The 15,836-nt window shown below is 38.4% G+C and overlaps 1 protein-coding gene across 3 annotated transcripts in view; it reads right to left on the minus strand.

Moving 5' to 3' along the window:
* SYCP1 (synaptonemal complex protein 1) overlaps positions 1 to 12,640 on the minus strand; it is a gene marked incomplete at both ends in the record, with an annotated part of 166,705 nt that extends 154,065 nt beyond the window's left edge. For all 3 annotated transcript variants that reach the window (XM_081225557.1, XM_081225556.1, XM_081225555.1), the window contains 6 exons: positions 8,808 to 8,875; positions 9,602 to 9,766; positions 10,903 to 10,959; positions 11,133 to 11,176; positions 11,353 to 11,437; positions 12,533 to 12,640. In XM_081225557.1, coding sequence (XP_081081683.1) covers positions 8,808 to 8,875; positions 9,602 to 9,766; positions 10,903 to 10,959; positions 11,133 to 11,176; positions 11,353 to 11,437; positions 12,533 to 12,640 — 527 coding nt within the window. The remainder of the gene's footprint in view (positions 1 to 8,807; positions 8,876 to 9,601; positions 9,767 to 10,902; positions 10,960 to 11,132; positions 11,177 to 11,352; positions 11,438 to 12,532) is intronic.
* Positions 12,641 to 15,836: the final 3,196 nt, after the last annotated feature.

Genomic DNA, 15,836 nt, shown 5'->3' on the forward strand with positions numbered 1-15,836 from the left:
GATGAATATAGTTAGTAATACTGTATATTTGAAAGTTGCTAAGAGAGTAGATCTTGAGGGTTCTTGTCAAAGCAAAAAATCTGTAATTATATGTGGTAATGGATATTAACTAGACTTATTGTGGTGATCATTTTGCAATATATACATATATCAATCATTACATTGTACACTTAAAAATAATATAATGTTATATGTCAATTATATCTCAACCAAAAAAACTTTTTAAGGTCAATATAATGTAGTCATACCTTCCAAATCTCATTAAATGGTATTGAAAGTTAAAAAAAAAAAAGACCTCTGGGTGTCCTGAAGTTGCTAACATATAAACCAGTTTAAATTTTCCAATGTATAATTTTTCTGCAGAAATAAATTGTTACAGATTAACATTTTATAATAATTTTTAAGTCTAAATATTAGTTTAATGAAGAGCAAAAGCTGTAATATTACATAAACTACATCCTTTAACATTTTCAATAATCTAATAAATGAAAAGGTTAAGAAGTCACTGAAATCAAAGGTGGTTTTGTTTTGTTTTCAAAGCCTGTGACTATTCTCTACCACAAATCAGTAGTTCTCAAAGTATGATCCCTTTCGGCGGAGATCACCTTCCTCCCCACAGATACACCAGAAATACAGCTACATGTGGAACAACTCCTACAGAACACCTACGGAATGCTGGCAGAAGACCTCAGACCTCAGACCTCCCAAAAGGCAAGAAACTCCCCACGTACCTGGGTAGGGCAAAGCGGAGAGATTGCCGCACAGAGGATCGGTGCCGAGCAGCACTCACCAGCCCAAGAGGCTTGTCTGCTTGCCCGCAGGGGCGGGCGGCGCTGGAAGCTGAGGCTCGGGCTTCGGTCAGAGCGCAGGGAGAGGACTGGGGCTGGCGGCGAGAACTCAGCCTGAAGGGGGCTAATGCGCCACAGCTAGCCGGGAGGGAGTCCGGGAAAACTCTGGAGCTGCCGAAGAGGCAAGAGACTTTTTCTTCCCTCTTGGTTTCCTGGTGCGCGAGGAGAGGGGATTAAGAGCGCTGCTTAAAGGAGCTCCACAGATGGGCGCGAGCCGCGGCTGAAAGCGCGGAGCCCAGAAACGAGCGTGGGACGCTGGGGCTGCTGCTGCCGCCGCCAAGAGGCCTATGTGTGAGCGCGGGTCACTGTCCATGCCCCCTTTCCAGGGAGCCTGTGCAGCCTGTCACTGCCGGGGTCCCGGGATCCAGGGACGGCTTCCCTGGGAGAACGCACGGCGCACCTCGGGCTGGTGCAACATTATGTCGGCCTCTGCCGCTGCAGGCTCACCCCGCGCTCTGTGCCCCTCCCTCCCCCCGGCCTGAGTGAGCCAGAGTCCCCGAAGCGGCTGCTCCTTTAACCCTGTCCTGTCTGAGCGAAGAACAGACGCCCTCCGGCGACCTACACGCAGAGGCGGGGCCAAATCCAAAGCTGAGACCCGGGAGCTGTGAGAACAAAGAAGAGAAAGGGAAATCTCTCCCAGCAGCCTCAGAAGCAGTGGATTAAAGCTCCACAATCAACTTGATGTACGCTGCATCTGTGGAATACATGAATAGACAACAAATCATCCCAAATTGAGGAGCCAGGAGTCAGTGCTGTGCTTCTGAGGTGGGAGAGCCAAATTCAGGACACTGGTCCACAAGAGACCTCCCACCTCCACATAATATCAAACGGCGAAAATCTTCCAGAGATCTCCATCTCAACACCAGCACCCAGCTTCACTCAACGACCAGCAAGCTACAGTGCTGGACACCCTATGCCAAACAAGTAGCAAGACAGGAACACAACGCCACCCATTAGCAGAGAGGCTGCCTAAAATCATAAAAAGTCCGCAGACACCCCAAAACACACCACCAGACGTGGACCTGCCCACCAGAAAGACAAGATCCAGCCTCAACCACCAGAACACAGGCAGTAGTCCCGTCCACCAGGAAGCCTACACAACCCACTAAACCAACCTTAGCCACTGGGGACAGACACCAAAAACAACGGGAACTACGAACCTGCAGCCTGCAAAAAGGAGACCCCAAACACAGTAACATAAGCAAAATGAGAAGACAGAAAAACACACAGCAGGTGAAGGAACAAGATAAAAACCCACCAGACCTAACAAATGAAGAGGTAATAGGCAGTCTACCTGAAAAAGAATTCAGAATAATGATAGTAAAGATGATCCAAGATTCTATTTCCAAGATCCAAAATCTTGGAAATAGAATAGACAAAATGCAAGAAACAGTTAACAAGGACCTAGAAGAACTAATGATGAATCAAGCATCGATTAAAAACACAATAAATGAAATGAAAAATACTCTAGATGGGATCAATAGCAGAATAACTGAGGCAGAAGAACGGATAAGTGAGGTGGAAGATAAAATAGTGGAAATAACTGATGCAGAGCAAAATAAAGAAAAAAGAATGAAAAGAACAGAGGACAGTCTCAGAGACCTCTGGGACAACATTAAACGCACCAACATTTGAATTATAGGGGTTCCAGAAGAAGAAGAGAAAAAGAAAGGGACTGAGAAAATATTTGAAGAGATTATAGTTGAAAACTTCCCTAATATGGGAAGGGAAATAGTTAATCAAGTCCAGGAGGCACAAAGAGTCCCATACAGAATAAATCCAAGGAGAAATACACCAAGACACATATTAATCAAACTGTCAAAAATTAAACACAAAGAAATCATATTAAAAGCAGCAAGGCAAAAACAACAAATAACACACAAGGGAATCCCCATCAGGATAAAAGCTGATCTCTCAGCAGAAACTCTGCAAGCCAGAAGGGAGTGGCAGGACATAATTAAAGTGATGAAGGAGAAAAACCTGCAACCAAGATTACTCTACCCAGCAAGGATCTCATTCAGATTTGATGGAGAAATTAAAACGTTTACAGACAAGAAAAAGCGGAGAGTTCAGCACCACCAAACCAGCTTTACAACAAATGCTAAAGGAACTTCTCTAGGCAAGAAACACAACAGAAGGAAAAGACCTACAATAACGAACCCAAAACAATTAAGAAAATGGTAATAGGAACATACATATCGATAATTACCTTAAATGTAAATGGACTAAATGCTCCCACCAAAAGACACAGATTGGCTGAATGGATACAAAAACAAGACCCATATATATGCTGTCTACAAGAGACCCACTTCAGACCTAGAGACACATACAGACTGAAAGTAAAGGGATGGAAAAAGATATTCCATGCAAATGGAAACCAAAAGAAAGCTGGAGTAGCAATTCTCATATCAGACAAAATAGACTTTAAAATAAAGACTACTAGAAGAGACAAAGAAGGACACTACATAATGATCAAGGGATCGATCCAAGAAGAAGATATAACAATTGTAAATATTTATGCACCCAACATAGGAGCACCTCAATACATAAGGCAAATACTAACAGCCATAAAAGGAGAAATCGACAGTGACACAATCATAGTAGGGGACTTTAACACCCCACTTTCACCAATGGACAAATCAACCAAAATGAAAATAAATAAGGAAACACAAGCTTTAAATGATACATTAAACAAGATGGACTTAATTGATATTTATATGACATTCCATCCAAAAACAACAGAATACACATTTTTCTCAAGTGCTCATGGAACATTCTCCAGGATAGATATCTTGGGTCACAAATCAAGCCTTGGTAAATTTAAGAAAATTGAAATTGTATCAAGTATCTTTTCTGACCACAATGCTATGAGACTAGATATCAATTACAGGAAAAGAGCTGTAAAAAATACAAACACATGGAGGCTAAACAATACACTACTTAATAATGAAGTGATCACTGAAGAAATCAAAAAGGAAATTAAAAAATACCTAGAAACAAATGACAATGGAGACACGACGACCCAAAACCTATGGGATGCAGCAAAAGCAGTTCTAAGAGGGAAGTTTATAGCAATACAATCCTACCTTAAGAAACAGGAAACATCTCAAATAAACAACCTAACCTTGCGCCTAAAGCAATTAGAGAAAGAACAAAAACATCCCAAAGTTAGCAGAAGGAAAGAAATCATAAAAATCAGATCAGAAATAAATGAAAAAGAAATGAAGGAAACGATAGCAAAGATCAATAAAACTAAAAGCTGGTTCTTTGAGAAGATAAAAAAAATTGATAAACCATTAGGCAGACTCATCAAGAAAAAAAGGGAGAAGACTCAAATCAATAGAATTAGAAATGAAAAAGGAGAAGTAACAACTGACACTGCAGAAATACAAAAGATCATGAGAGATTACTACAAGCAACTCTATGCCAATAAAATGGACAACCTGGAAGAAATGGACAAATTCTTAGAAATGTACAAACTGCCAAGACTGAATCAGGAAGAAATAGAAAATATGAACAGACCAATCATAAGCACTGAAATTGAAACTGTGATAAAAAATCTTCCAACAAACAAAAGCCCAGGACCAGATGGCTTCACAGGCGAATTCTATCAAGCATTTAGAGAAGAGCTAACACGTATCCTTCTCAAACTCTTCCAAAATATAGCAGAGGGAGGAACACTCCCAAACTCATTCTACGAGGCCACCATCACCTTGATACCAAAACCAGGCAAGGATGTCACAAAGAAAGAAAACTACAGGCCAATATCACTGATGAACATACATGCAAAAATCCTCATCAAAATACTAGCAAACAGAATCCAACAGCACATTAAAAGGATCATACACCATGATCAAGTGGGGTTTATTCCAGGAATGCAAGGATTCTTCAATATACGCAAATCAATCAACGTGATACACCATATTAACAAATTGAAGGAGAAAAACCATATGATAATCTCAATAGATACAGAGAAAGCTTTTGACAAAATTCAACACCCATTTATGATAAAAACCCTGCAGAAAGTAGGCATAGAGGGAACTTTCCTCAACACAATAAAGGCCATATATGACAAACCCACAGCCAGCATCGTCCTCAATGGTGAAAAACTGAAACCATTTCCACTAAGATCAGGAACAAGACAAGGTTGCCCACTCTCACCACTCTTATTCAACATAGTTTTGCAAGTTTTAGCCACAGCAATCAGAGAAGAAAAGGAAATAAAAGGAATCCAAATTGGAAAAGAAGAAGTAAAGCTGTCACTCTTTGCAGATGACATGATACTATACATAGAGAATCCTAAAGATGCTACCAGAAAACTACTAGAGCTAATCAATGAATTTGGAAAAGTAGCAGGATACAAAATTAATGCACAGAAATCTCTGGCATTCCTATATACTAATGATGAAAAATCTGAAAGTGAAATCAAGGAAACACTCCCATTTACCATTGCAACAAAAAGAATAAAATATCTAGGAATAAACCTACCTAAGGAGACAAAAGACCTGTATGCAGAAAATTATAAGACCCTGATGAAAGAAATTAAAGATGATACAAATAGATGGAGAGATGTACCATGTTCTTGGATTGGAAGAATCAACATTGTGAAAATGACTCTACTACCCAAAGCCATCTACAGATTCAATGCAATCCCTATCAAACTACCACTGGCATTTTTCACAGAACTAGAACAAAAAATTTCACAATTTGTATGGAAACACAAAAGACCCCGAATAGCCAAAGCAATCTTGAGAATGAAAAATGGAGCTGGAGGAATCAGGCTCCCTGACTTCAGACTATACTACAAAGCTACAGTAATCAAGACAGTATGGTACTGGCACAAAAACAGAAAGATAGACCAATGGAACAGGATAGAAAGCCCAGAGATAAACCCCCGCACATATGGTCACCTTATCTTTGATAAAGGAGGCAGGAATGTACAGTGGAGAAAGGACAGCCTCTTCAATAAGTGGTGCTGGGAAAACTGGACAGGGCCATGTAAAAGTATGAGATTAGATCACTCCCTAACACCATACACAAAAATAAGCTCAAAATGGATTAAAGACCTAAATGTAAGGCCAGACACTATCAAACTCTTAGAGGAAAACATAGGCAGAACACTCTATGACATAAATCACAGCAAGATCCTTTTGGACCCACCTCCTAGAGAAATGGAAATAAAGACAAAAATAAACACATGGGACCTAATGAAACTTAAAAGCTTTTGCACAGCAAAGGAAACCATAAACAAGACCAAAAGACAACCCTCAGAATGGGAGAAAATATTTGCCAATGAAGCAACTGACAAAGGATTAATCTCCAAAATTTATAAGCAGCTCATGCAGCTCAATAACAAAAAAACAAACAACCCAATCCAAAAATGTGTAGAAGACCTAAATAGCCATTTCTCCACAGAAGATATACAGACTGCCAACAAACACATGAAAGGATGCTCAACATCTTTACTCATTAGAGAAATGCAAATCAAAACTACAATGAGATATCATCTCACACCAGAATGGCCATCATCAAAAAATCTAGAAACAATAAATGCTGGAGAGGGTGTGGAAAAAAGGGAACACTCTTGCACTGCTGGTGGGAATGTGAATTGGTACAGCCACTATGGAGAACGGTATGGAGGTTCCTTAAAAAACTACAAATAGAACTACCATATGACCCAGCAATCCCACTACTGGGCATATACCCTGAGAAAACCATAATTCAAAAAGAGACATGTACCAAAATGTTCATTGCAGCTCTATTCACAATAGCCCGGAGCTGGAAACAACCTAAGTGTCCATCATCGGATGAATGGATAAAGAAGATGTGGCACATATATACAATGGAATATTACTCAGCCATAAAAAGAAACGAAACTGAGCTATTTGTAATGAGGTGGATAGACCTAGAGTCTGTCATACAGAGTGAAGTTAGTCAGAAAGAGAAAGACAAATACCGTATGCTAACACATATATACGGAATTTAAAAAAAAAATGTCATGAAGAACCTAGGGGCAAAACGGGAATGAAGACGCAGACCTACTTGAGAATGGACTTGAGGATATGGGGAGGGGGAAGGGTGGGCTGTGACAAGGCGAAAGAGAGGCATGGACGTGTATACACTACCAAACGTAAGGTAGATAGATAGTGGGAAGCAGCCGCAGAGCACAGGGAGATCAGCTCGGTGCTTTGTGACCGCCTGGAGGGGTGGGATGGGGAGGGTGGGAGGGAGGGAGATGCATGAGGGAAGGGATGTGGGAACAGATGTATATGTATGACTGATTCACTTTGTTATAAAGCAGAAACTAATTAAAAAAATAAATAAATAAACTTAAAAAAAAAAAAAAAAGAGACATGTACCAAAATGTTCATAGCAGCCCTATTTACAATAGCCCGGAGATGGAAACAACCTAAGTGTCCATCATCGGATGAATGGATAAAGAAGATGTGGCACATATATACAATAGAATATTACTCAGCCATAAAAAGAAACTAAATTGAGCTATTTGTAATGAGGTGGATGGACCTAGAGTCTGTCATACAGAGTGAAGTAAGTCAGAAAGAGAAAGACAAATACTGTATGCTGACACATATATATGGAATTTAAGAAAAAAAATATCATGAAGAACATAGGGGTAAGACAGGAATAAAGACACAGACCTACTAGAGAATGGACTTGAGGATATGGGGAGGGGGAAGGGTAAGCTGTGACAAAGCGAAAGAGCGGCATGGACATATATGCACTACCAAACGGAAGGTAGATAGCTAGTGGGAAGCAGCCGCATAGCACAGGGAGATCAGCTCGGTGCTTTGTGACTGCCTGGAGGGGTGGGATAGGGAGGGTGGGAGTGAGACGCAAAATGGAGGGGATATGGGAACATATGTATATGTATAACTGATTAAACTTGTTATAAAGCAGAAAAAAAAAAGTATTATCCTTGCACCAGCAGCATCCACATCACTTGTTAGAAGTACAAATTCTTAATTCTACTCCACTGAATCAGAAACTCTGGCAGGGGAGGAGAGGCCAACAACATGTGTTTTAACAAGCTCTGCAGGTAATTCTGAAGCTTGCTAAAGTTTAAGAACCACTGTTCTAGACAGAGGAACTTTTTATTGTTACTGGTTTTGTAAAATCAAAACAAGTAACTACAAACCTAATTCTTGGACTTCCCTGGTGGCACAGTGGTTAAGAATCTGCCTGCCAATGCAGGTAACACGGGTTGGAGCCCTGGTCCGGGAAGATCCCACATGCTGTGGAGCAACTAAGCCTGTGTGCCACAAATACTGAGCCTGCGCTCTAGAACCCACAAGCCACAACTACTGAAGCCCATGCGCCTAGAGCCCATGCTCTGCAACAAGAGAAGCCACCGCAATGAGAAGCCCGTGCACCGCAACGAAGAGTAGCCCCCGCTCACCGCAACTAGAGAAAGCCCACGCGCAACAACGAAGACCCAACACAGCCAAAACTAAATAAATAAAATTAATTAATTAATTTAAAAAAAGGATGATACTAAAGTTTTAAGCCAAAGTTAATGGAAGAATGATTGGGTCACTGGCAAAAACAGGAATTTGACAGTGAGAATTAGCTTGGAACTAAGTTGAGCCCTCTTGTGCAAGGGTTTCACCTAAAACAATAGTCAAACAAAAAGGTATACAATATACATAGGCAGTTGTAGATATAGGATTATCAGGTACCTTTATCAACACTAAGTAATGGCTTCCCCTGCCTGTCATTTTAAAAAGTGAGAAGTTATTAGTCAGTGACCACAGTTTGCCAAATGCAAGAATGTAAAATAGGTATGTCTTCCTTTTCTCCACAGCACCCAGATAGAATTCTATATATCAATTAATATTATACAACAGAAAGAGCTCATTCAATTTTTGGAAATTATTTTAATAATTAGTTTGGAATAAAAAATAAATTTGTAAAGAACAAATTCATTAAATTATTACTTACTCTTTTATTAAATCTTTATTTTCTTGAATTCCTTCTTCTAATTTCAAACTTACTTTTTCATTTTCAAACTAATTTACAAGAGATAAGAACAGTTCATCACATTTTACTTAGCAAAATAAACATGAGTATATTCATTAAGCAGCACTTCTTTGCTAACATGCTATGATGGTCTATAAGAATTATTTTCTTCGAATACAAAAAAGAATTTTTTTGTCACACTTATGGATATCCTATAAGAATATGGGTCTCACTTTCATCAGTCTAAAATTAGGTTTGCTGAATTATCTCCAAAATGTATCCAACAATATTTTAATGTGATATTATCTTCCCTAAACATTTTGAAATGATATTTTTCTCTTTCTCCTAACCCAATGTTGCATTTTCTCAAAATTTTTCTTTCACTATGCCATAAAATTGAAGCGAAACAGTTTCAAATTTAAAGTTTTATCTATAATGTCATTTTCTAATATAATAAAAAAGACATATCAAACAAAACATCATCAGTAACAGGAACCAATAAAAATTAAAATTCCATAATTAGAATCATTACATCAATCTTTATCTAAAGTAAATTACTATTTCCCTAGTCATTTGCATTAAGTTTCATGCAGCCTGTCTTCTGCTCATCCTAAAGTTGAAATGCAACTAATATTAACGAAACTTCAAAAAACACCATTCTTAAAATCCACATGGCAGAAACAAGATAAACCCAACTTACTCTGAAATAATACTCTAGTTTTAATAGTATTATAAGATTTACTATACTATATTTTCAATTATAAATTTCATTATACCTGTAGTTCTTGAATGGCTTTCCGCTGTGCTTCAATTGTTTTTCTATTTTCTTGCAACTTGTTTTCTTTCTGCTTCAGTTCAGATTCTACACTCACTTTCCACTTCTTGATCTTTTCAGCCTCCTTATACAGTTTTGAATATAGTCTGCTCATTGGCTCTGAATTCTATTATAAAATAGGTTTTAAAGACTGTTAATAGTTCAAAATTTTAGTATAACCAAACTACAGCTGCCTATTGAAATATCCTTGAGTATCTTAATAGTTGAGACCAAATCTCTCCTCAATTTATGCCCTAATACCATGCTGAAAGCTATATTAACTTTTTTCTAACTACTAAGGCAATATTAGCTACTTCACTAAGGTTACCGGTCACCTGACTAAGTTATTCCTTGATGAATAAAATCAAATAACTTCAAAATGTGCCTAAGCCAGAAGTTAGAAATCTTTAAGTCAATGAGAGAATCTGGCTGCTTAAAAGCTAAAATGAATCACTCTACATGAAATGTGTCAATTGTAGCAATGGTCTTGAAATATTTTGGTTATACAAACAGCTTAAGGATTAACCAAAGGATATGAAGTTTAAGGTACAATGACAAGAAAAATAATAATGAACACAAGATGTTTCATTTAGCCTGAGGTTTTATTTGGATTTTATTTGGATTTCCTGCATCATCCCTTTCCACATTATAAGGTAAACGTCAGAGGTTTTGGTTGTTTTTTTTTTTAGTCATGCTACTTTCTCCTTGCTGATAGCTCTGTTATCAAAATATATAAATAAATTCCGTATTTCTAAATTTGTGATACCATAATCCCAGCAATAAACAGATAGCACTTTAGCAGGCCATGGAATTTCTCTTTGTTTTAAAGACATCTATGTGCCATAAGAAAGAATGATTTTTATAACTAAAATCAAAAGTACAGTACAACCTACAAATTCCTTAGACAGTAAACCAGCTAAACAATCATACCTATTAATTCAAGAATTGTTTGTAAAATACTGGCTTAATTCTCAACCTTTTCACACATTGCATTCATCTCCCCTTTTCTATTCTTGATTTTTATGGTTTAAAGTTAAATTGCCCCTTAAGAATTCATGCATTTATAACTCAGGAAAATACAGAGGCTTAGTATTTCAGCAAATTCAAAAGAAAAGCAAAGTGGCGAAAAGGTTTTAAAGAATATAACTTAAAACCTTAACTAAATATTAATCCTTTTGAAGCTTCAAAAGAAAGATAAATACAAGTAATAATAAATGATACTCCAATTACAAGAAATTTAATATGGATGGGAAATCTTCTGACCTCAAAATCAGAGTCTTTTAGTCCCTCCTGGTAATGACAACTGTCAGAATTATCAACCTAAAAAATGAATAAATTTTTCCTATGAGAAAATACTTCTGATGATAGTTTCCAAATAGCAGCAATTAAATACTGAAGACTAGTAATCCAACAACTAAAGTTTTTTTTTCTTTTTCAAGCAAGCAATTCAATATCTAAACAGGTTATATTTATATACACTATACTTAACTGACCTGTTCAAGCATGGGCAAAAAGTCAACTTTTTGTAAAGCAGGATCTGCAAGATAAAAGACAACTGGAATTAAATATGCCAACATCCTGTTTTATATATTAAGTATTATATCTAGCTTTAATGTCAAGGCTATCAATATAATACTCTTATTTGATATCGAGCAATGTGTATTTTAAAAATGCTTCTATGTAAGGTGATACATTGCTTTTCTAGTCTCCTACCTGAATCAATGTTTTTCCCATTTTTGGAGAGATTAGTCATTGCAAATGGAAAACCAAAATCATCTTCAACACATTTGTTGAAACCCTAGAAACACAAAGAAGTTCTTAAACACACTGTCCCATACCACTCTAGTAACTAGCAGTGTAATATATAATTACATATACAGTATACATCTGCTTTAAAAAATGACTATAATTGTAAATCCTTTAATGTATACATAGTGTTAAAAATATCAAATGATTTTGCCCTGTAAACAAAGCAAAATTTTTTAATTTTCACTTATAAGAGAAAGCTAAACTAAAATTACATGATACATGCTTTGTAAGTACTCAGGAATAATTTTAGTGATTTTAATTAGTAGCTTAGAATATTGGCTTTCTTCAATTTCATTATGATCTTTCCCCTGGTAAAATTGAGAATTTTCTTCACTGAATAGCATTTTAATGTTACACTCTTTGGCTATAGAGACATAAGAATTTTTCTACAACATAGAAAATTAAAATATTCATTGCTTCATCATATTTCCAACATAAAGTTCCACATAAGAAATTTATTTTTTTTAATGTAATTTTTTTTTTTTTTTTTGGCCGCACTGTGCATAATGCGGGTTCTTAGTTCCCTGACCAGGGACTGAACGCATGCCCCCTGCAGTTAAAGTTCAGAGTCTTAACCACTGGACCGACAGGGAAGTCCCCACATAAATAAATTACTTAAAAAAGCTCTATTCTTCCTTTCCTATAAGAACCTACTACACGTACGAATTTCCCGTTTATCCTGTCAACTCAGAAGCTCAGAGTCAAATTTTAACCTCAAACACTGATTTTTACCAGTATGTCAACATATTTGTCCAAATTTTCTTAATTTTCCTTGATCCTAATATTCTTCTAATTTATATTTTACTATTTCATTGTATATGTTCATAAGTTGCCTTAAATCATTTAAAGAAAAAGAATTAAAGTAAGCAGGTCCCATTATGTATGCAGAATTCCAAAGCACCAATGATTATTTCTTTAAATGAACGATGCCTAAACACATTAAGTGTGCTCATTATTCATTCAAAGCAATGCTATTCAAAATTCTTGGGTAAATCAGACCATATTTACTGTAAAAAATTATAAGATATCACCAGTAAGAAAGTTCACTTTGCCTCATTTACCGAATGAGTAAATGCAAATTTACCTTGAAGAAATTAGACTCTCTCCCCAAAGTCTGAGGTTTCACTGCAGATACTTGACTGCTACTTAATCTCGGTGGTACAAACAATTTAAAGGGCTTCTGCTTTTCCATTTTCTCTTCCAGTCGTATTTATCTATTGCTCAAGATGGGGGAGAAAGTGTTTTACATTGTTTCATTAATGCACTACTTATTCTATAATAAATGGGTATATAAAGGAATGCGTGAAACATTTGCTACCATGGAAGCCTACGGCGTCCCTTACTGCCATGGTGTTCAAAGCAGAAACATCCCCTATTTGTCCCCACCATCCCCCCACGACCAATGGCCACGCTGGCGACGTCGATGGATAATCGAGAAACTCGAACTAGGCATCATCGCCGGGCAGCCTGAGAAGAAGCCCGTTACCTCCACCAGCCCTGTTAGGAAAGACTGACAGGGAAGAGAAGCATAGCAGTCTAAGAGAACGAGCTTTTTTCTCTTTTTTTGCGGTACGCGGGCCTCTCACTGTTGTGGCCTCTCCCGTTGCGGAGCACAGGCTCCGGACGCGCAGGCTCAGCGGCCATGGCTCACGGGCCCAGCCGCTCTGCGGCATGTGGGATCTTCCCGGACTGGGGCACGAAACCGTGTCCCCTGCATCAGCAAGCGGACTCTCAACCACTGCGCCACCAGGGAAGCCCCACCAGCCCTGTTAAAATGCATCACCTCGCCGGTAAGAACTAGTTGAGGTGCTTAGGCGACTACGCAGAAGGCGCCGGGGGCTGCCTGCGTGAGGGAGGGCCAGTAACAAAACGTCGCCCAGCTCTGGGCTCGATCCTCAGGGAGGGAACTCGGCACACCTGCCCTTACCTTTAAAGAACTAGCGGGAAACCGCGGGATCGGTGCTCAGGCGAACCGCCACCTGCTGTTTATTAGGGCAGCAGAAAGAACCAACACGAACTTCTGCCTCCGAACCTCGGAAAAGGCGGGAAATCGCTCCGGCCGAGCGGCCAGGAGGGAGGAGGTGCAGGGCGGTTGGCGGTTTAACGCCTAAATAACGGTCGGCGATCTCCGGTGGCCCGTGGCGCAAGACCTACATCTCGCGAGATTTCCCTTTACCTTATTAGCAGTTCTTCCCTGGATACTCTTTCTCCTTAGAATTGATTGGCCTCCTTTAAGCTTCTCCTATTGTTAAAGAATGTGAGGAAAACTATCAGGTGCTGTGATAGAATGGAGCTGAGAGTGAAAAATCTATTTCTGTCCTCTAAGAAGAGCTCACAGTCTTAGGGAAGAAACAAGTGCAAACATAATTATAACCCCCTGTAATCATTTAATGGTAGTAATTTTCTAAGGGTTGTTGGGACCCTTAGAAAGGGACAGTGGCCTTTACAGTGGCTTGGGAGTCAGGAAAGAGCTTCACGGATGTGGTACACTTTTGTTACTGCTTCCGTAGAAAACAGAAGGGTGAATAGAGCGTTGGCTAGATAGTGAATGCGGGAAGGGGTGTTCCCGGCTGAGGGACGGTAGGCAAAGGCGCTGGAGTCGTGAGAGAGATGAGTCCAAGAGTGAGTGAGTCCAGGCAATGCGGTGTAGGTGTGTGAGGACGCAAATGGGAAAATGATGAGACTGGAGACTTAGCAGATGTGAAGGCCTCTCGAAGGCTTTTGGATTTTAGCCTTTATGGATGGGAATCTTGAGGAAGTTTGAGCGGAAAAGGGGGCATGATCAAGTTCAGAAGAAAATTTGTAGTATGAAAAATGGTTTAGGTTTATGAGACTGGAGTTAGGGAGACAGTTTTAATAGCCTGGGTAAGTAAGGTATGAGACCTGAGCTATGACAGTGCCAGTAAAGATGAAGAAAATGTGTCAAATGTAAAAGATATTTAGGAAGAAAAATTAATAAGATTTGATGGCTTTTTTAAAGTGAGTAGCAGGGCTTCCCTGGTGGCGCAGTGGTTGAGAGTCCGCCTGCCGATGCAGGGAACACGGGTTTGTGCCCCCGTCCGGGAAGATCCCACATGCCGCACAGCGGCTGGGCCCATGAGCCATGGCCGCTGAGCCTGCACATCTGGAGCCTGTGCTCCTCAACGGGAGAGGCCACAACAGTGAGAGGCCCGGGTACCGCAAAAAAAAATAATAATAACAATAAAGTGAGCAGCAAAAGAGATAAGTCTAAGATGACTGCCTGGTTTCAGACTTGCGCTACTAGACACAATAAATATTGTGGGTGCTAGGTACCTAGGTTTGAGCAATAAGACAATGAATTCTGTTTTCAACATATTGACTTTGTTTTCTAACTTTCTCCATGTACTACAATATAATTGATGCTTTTCCAAAGGAGTTTAGTAATATTTTTAAGTAACTCATTTTGTATAAATTTAACCTATCAGATGGAACAGTTTCTGATAAAATTGCATTTTGAGCTAGAAAGGATGATCCAGTGTAAGGCTTTCATTTTACTTGAAACAGTCTAGATACCCTAAAAAAGATAAAATACTCCCTTCAAGAGATGATACCAAGAATAAATGCACAACATAACCCCTGGGGGGAATAATTGATACATTTAATTAATATATTTTATAAGTTGAGGGTATAAATTCAATATTCCAATTTTTTTAAGTTTTACAACAGTGAAATATTCAACTATGGTCTTTTTTCTGTATTGAAAACAAAATGCTATTCCTAGTATTAAATTAACTTAAAATCACAGTATTTTATTTAATCAGATCCAGTCTTTCAAAACAATTGTGCTTCCATAGAATTTCTCACTTTCATGTATTTCACATGAAAAATTTTTAACGTTAATCTTATTCTTACAAGGATTAAAATATTTGTGGTAAGATTTCAGGTTTTAAGAACTTTATTTTTTCTGCAAAAGGTGTTGGTAAAAATATCAGAATATTGTCTACCAGAATGAGCATTAAATTGTGCTGAATTTCCCAACGTATGTTAACATATTTTGTCATTTAAATTTTTTCAGTATCTTGCCATGACAAAATTTTTAATGGGGGCTTATAAAAGATCTCTTTTTTAAAGACATTAAGGGACTTCTCAGGCGGTCCAGTGGTTAAGACTTCACCTTCCAGTGCAGGGGGTGCGGGTTTGATCACCAGTCGGGGAGCTAAGATCCCACATGCCTCGAGGCCAAAAAACCAAAAAAACATAAAACACAAGCAATATTGTAACAAACTCAATAAAGACTTTAAAAATGGTCCGCATCAAAAAAAAATCTTAAAAAAAAGACATTAAGAAAAAGTAAGAGTTGAACAAAGCTTTGTTCCTCTTTAATAATTTATAAAATGCTATAACAGAAATAAGTTGAAAATGTTAGT

Source organism: Mesoplodon bidens, assembly GCF_964165515.1.
Source record: "Mesoplodon bidens genome assembly, chromosome: 2".
Taxonomy (NCBI): domain Eukaryota; kingdom Metazoa; phylum Chordata; class Mammalia; order Artiodactyla; family Ziphiidae; genus Mesoplodon; species Mesoplodon bidens.